Source organism: Propithecus coquereli, unplaced genomic scaffold, assembly GCF_000956105.1.
Source record: "Propithecus coquereli isolate 6110/MARCELLA unplaced genomic scaffold, Pcoq_1.0 Scaffold117, whole genome shotgun sequence".
In the NCBI taxonomy this organism is placed as follows: domain Eukaryota; kingdom Metazoa; phylum Chordata; class Mammalia; order Primates; family Indriidae; genus Propithecus; species Propithecus coquereli.
This window is the reverse complement of record NW_012135747.1, coordinates 1,258,391-1,262,901: the sequence shown is the minus strand read 5'-3', so window position 1 is coordinate 1,262,901 and position 4,511 is coordinate 1,258,391. Positions and strand designations below refer to the sequence as shown.

The following is a 4,511-nucleotide window of genomic DNA, read 5'->3' as shown; positions in this document are numbered from 1 at the left end:
GCTTACCATGTGGAGGAAACTTACGAATATCACCTCAGTTTTTCTTTTTAACAAATCCATAAGGCAGGTATTATTTCCTTTTTACAGATGAAGAAATCGAGACTCCAAAAGACTGGTCTGAGGTCAGCCAGCTGTGAGAGTAAAGCTGGAATCACACCCAGTAGCATCTGACTCCCAAGCCTAAATTCTTGTTGACTGCACGCCGCTGCCTCTCTAAGATCTGGCAGTTTCTTTGAAGACTAAAGTCCCTTCACTGTTCTTCCTAGGAACAGGCAGCAACTTGTGCTACATGGAGGAGATGAGGAACATCGAGCTGGTGGAGGGGGACGAAGGGAAGATGTGTATCAACACGGAATGGGGGGGCTTTGGAGACAATGGCTGCATAGACGACATCCGCACCCAGTACGACACGGAGGTGGACGAGGGGTCCTTGAATCCCGGCAAACAGAGGTGAAAAGTGTGAATGTGTACACTTATGCAGGCTGCGTAGTGAGCAATTCTACCAGATGGGGGATGGGGGGTACCATTTTCATATCATAGACGCTATAGCTTTGTATATGTGTTACAACACTCTGTCAAATGTCAGTGAAGCATCTTATTGGAACAAAAGAAAAATATTATGGCAAGTTTCCAAGAGGTAGAAGGGAAGGGTCCCTTTTTTCTAATTACCACAAGGGCTAGTGGTGGCTCTGGAAGCGAGGCAGAGGCTGTCGGAATGCCCATTAGCTAGTGGCATGGTGACTTAGTAAACCCTCTCGGGCTGGGCTTTTAGTAGGTCTAGTTTACAGGTCAACAACCTCAGCCTTTCGAGAGCTGGCTGCCCGGTTGGTGACCTCTCCTGGGGGTGGCGAAGTGGCTGCCTGTGACGGATGGGAGTGCTGATTCTCCACCGTGACATCATGTCCTGCTGTGGGTTACAGTCGCTTGTGAGGTGTATTCCAATGACTAGCCACACTAAAAATACTGAAAATAATGAATGGCTTAATAAATCAGTTAGAGTAGATTTTCACTTGCACTCTGATATACCTTCCTGAGTAGGAGAGGAAACGGTAGACAGAGGCAGAGCTGTCCGCTAGGACAGGGGTTGGCAAACTTATTCAGTAAAAGACCAGACAGTAAATGTTTTAGGTGTTGCAAGCCATAGGGTGTTTATCACAACCAAGCTCAGCAGCTCAATGTATAAAATAAGGGAAAACGGATTTATTGTGGTGGGTGCTCTCCAGGGAGAGAGGTCGCGCGGATGGGAGCTGTGACGGGCCGCCGGGGCTGGGGACACCTTGGGAGCTGCTGGACTGGGAACGTTGTCTAGGAAGAGGCTCGGGCAAGGCGGCAAGAACAGCTCTGGCGGTCCCTCCCCTCCTTTGGCTCTAGCCTTTGCAGCTGGAGGGCAGGCGAGTTGGAGCAAGCCCAGCTGAACCAGGGATTACTCCAAAAAGAAGGGACGTTATCTTTGAGCTCCAAGTTGAGACAACTGAGTATCATGGCTCTTCTCAAGAGGCAGGGTCCTTCTGACTCAGTTTTTTGTTGGTGTCCACTGAGGGCCAGCATTTTTGGACCGAGAGTTTAAGGGGGCAGCACATTTGAATTTGCCTTGCAGCCACCATCGTTTGTTTCTTTTGGTGTTGGCTCCTTAGACCCATGAGGTCCTGAGCAGTTAGGAGAACCCAAGCCCAGCACGTAAGTGCTTTTCATTTGACCTGGCAGGCGGTGGCAGTCCAGCTCTGTGTCATTGCCATTAACAATGGCGTGTGTCACTGTGACACATACCTGTGCAGAGAGCCTTCCCAGTGCCTGGTCGGTACAAGGCCCCTTTGCTCTCATGGCGCTCACAGCCTGATGGACAGGGGGAAGTAAACTAACACCTTTTAGTGCCCCTGGTGTGTGCAGACAGTGGAAATGTGCTATCTCACGGAGCAGAATTTCTAGTGGAACAGATTTGTAATACAAAGCCAAGTGGAACTGGCTTTGAGGCTGGGAACAGGACTAACTTTTGCTTAGTGCCTGCTGTACACCAGCTGCTTGGTGCCTAATAGTCTTGCGGGGGCCCCGCTCTGCTCCGCCATGCAGATGACGGCTTACAGGGCCTACTCTCCTCGTGCAGCTAGTATGTGGCTGGGACCTGGGTCCTGCTCACTGTGGCTCCAGAGCCTAGCTTTCCCACATCATGCTGCCTTCTGCCTTGCATTTCTGCCCTCCCCAACCTTAACCCTCTTCCCCAAACAGATACGAGAAAATGACCAGTGGGATGTACCTGGGCGAGATCGTGCGGCAGATCCTGATTGACCTGACCAAGCAGGGCCTCCTCTTCCGAGGGCAGATTTCAGAGCGTCTCCGCACCAGGGGCATCTTTGAAACCAAGTTCCTGTCCCAGATCGAAAGGTGACGTGTGATCAAGTTCAGTGTGAGAGGCTCTGACTGGGTCGTGCTGCCATCAGACTGGGATCGGGCCAATTTGAGATTTAAAAATAAAAACAAAATCTCTAGGAGACAGGGTAAATTGAAAAAATAAATAAAAACAGAAAGGCTCTGTCTAGGCAAGGAGTCACCTCCCGGGGCCACTTGTCTCTCCAGCTGCATCAGGGTCACTGCGCTGAGGTCCATGTGCACAGCTGTGGGGCCAGCAGCCTGCCTGGGCCTCAGAGAGCTTAGAGAAATGACCAAGTCCTCCGCCGAGGTTCCTACATGGTTAAGACAGGAGTTAGGGTAAAACTGAAAAATAATACTATTTTATTCCTGAAAAGGTAATGTGTCCATAATATGAAAGAAAAGTCTGGGGGAAAAAAATCACCCATATGCTCACTACCAAATACAGCTATTTTGTTTTTTGCATATGATGTTCCCTTTTAAGTTCTTGGTTGCATGCATAATCACAATCCTACTGCATATAGCACTCTGTATAGTATTTATGCAGTGTTTGTTTATGAAAATTTTCACTTACAGTTCTGTTTTTTATTTTACTTTCTGTTATGGAAAGTTGTAAACATATACAAAAGCAGAGGAAGAAGTAAAATGAATTCAGTGTTTCCATCACCACCTTCAACAATGGTCAACTCATGGCCAGACTGGGTTCATCTATATACTCCTGCCATCCCCACCCCCAGGTTGGGTTAATTTGAAACGTATCTCACATTTTATGTCAGTTCGTCTATAAGTGTTTCAAAATGTATTTCTAAAATATGAGAGTTCTTTTAAAAAAACAGCCACAGTATCAGTAGTGCACCTGAAATAGCTAATGATAAACCTTAATCTCATAAAATATCCTGTCAGTGTTCCTATTTCCTGAATTGCCAAAAATTAATGGTTTTTACAGTTCGATTGTTTGCATCAGTATCCAAACAAGGTTCCATACATTGCATTTGATTGATATGTTTCATTTTTTTTTTTCTTTTTTGAGACAAAGTCTCGCTCTAGTTGCCTGGACTAGAGTGCCATGGTGTCAGCCTAGCTCACAGCAACCTCAAACTCCTGGGCTCAAGGGATCCTCCTGCCTCACCCTCCCAAGTAGCTGGGACTACAGGCATGCACCACCACACCTGGCTAGTTTTTTCTATTTTTAGTAGAAACGGTTCTTGCTCTTGCTCGGGCTGGTCTCAAACTCCTGACCTCAGGCAATCCTCCTGCCTTGGCCTCCCAGAGTGTTAGGATTACAGGTGTGAGCCACCACGCCTGCCTGTTTCTTAAATCTCTTGTAATCTATAGGTTTCTCCTCTTTCTCTTGTTTTCCTTTACAACGTGTTTGTTGAAGAAACTTATTATCTTATCCTATGAGTTTCCCATCTTCTAGATTTTGCTGATTGCAGCATTTGGCATTTTCCTTTTTCTCTTCTATTTCCTGAAAACTCATAGTTAGACCCAGATGCTGGGTTAGATTCAGAGCTGAACTTTGGACAAGAATATTTCATAGGTGGCATTGATTGAGTTGTCCGTCTCTCTTTCTTTTAGGATGTTATCAATCATTGGTGCTTATTGATTGGATTTGTTATTTCACTAGAGATTGTAAAATGGTGATGAAGTAATGCTATCACTCCTGCATTTATTAGCTAGATACCTCTAGAAAGAGGGACATCCGCTTATCAACTCTTTGATGTAATTGTCATTTGGAATGGCTGCATAATGTTACATTATGTCACTGTACTATAATTCACTGAACTTTCCCTTCAGTATGGGATGTCTAGCTTATAATTTATAAATTTCTACTATTCTGAGTAACACTGCAGTTATTCTTTTTATACACATATCATTTGCATATTGTGAATTATTTCCTTAGTAGTAGAAACATTTGGTTAAACAAGAAACATTTCCTTATGGATACAGTATTTTTTTAAAAGGTAGTTCCAGGCCAGGCACAGTGCTTCATGCCTATACTCTAGCACTTTGGGAGGCCAAGGAAGAAGAATTGCTTAAAGCCAGGAGTTCAAGACCAGCCTGAGCAATATAGCGAGACCCCCCATCTCTACAAAATATAGAAAAATCATCCAGACATGGTAGTGTGGGCCTGTAGTCCCAGCTGC

The 4,511-nt window shown here is 45.6% G+C and overlaps 1 protein-coding gene across 1 annotated transcript in view; it reads left to right on the top strand.

Annotated features, from left to right (window-relative positions):
* HKDC1 (hexokinase domain containing 1) overlaps window positions 1-4,511 on the top strand; it is a 47,316-nt gene that overhangs the window by 35,974 nt on the left and 6,831 nt on the right. Inside the window, exons 15-16 of the mRNA XM_012658468.1 lie at window positions 267-450; window positions 2,224-2,379. Coding sequence (XP_012513922.1) covers window positions 267-450; window positions 2,224-2,379 — 340 coding nt within the window. The remainder of the gene's footprint in view (window positions 1-266; window positions 451-2,223; window positions 2,380-4,511) is intronic.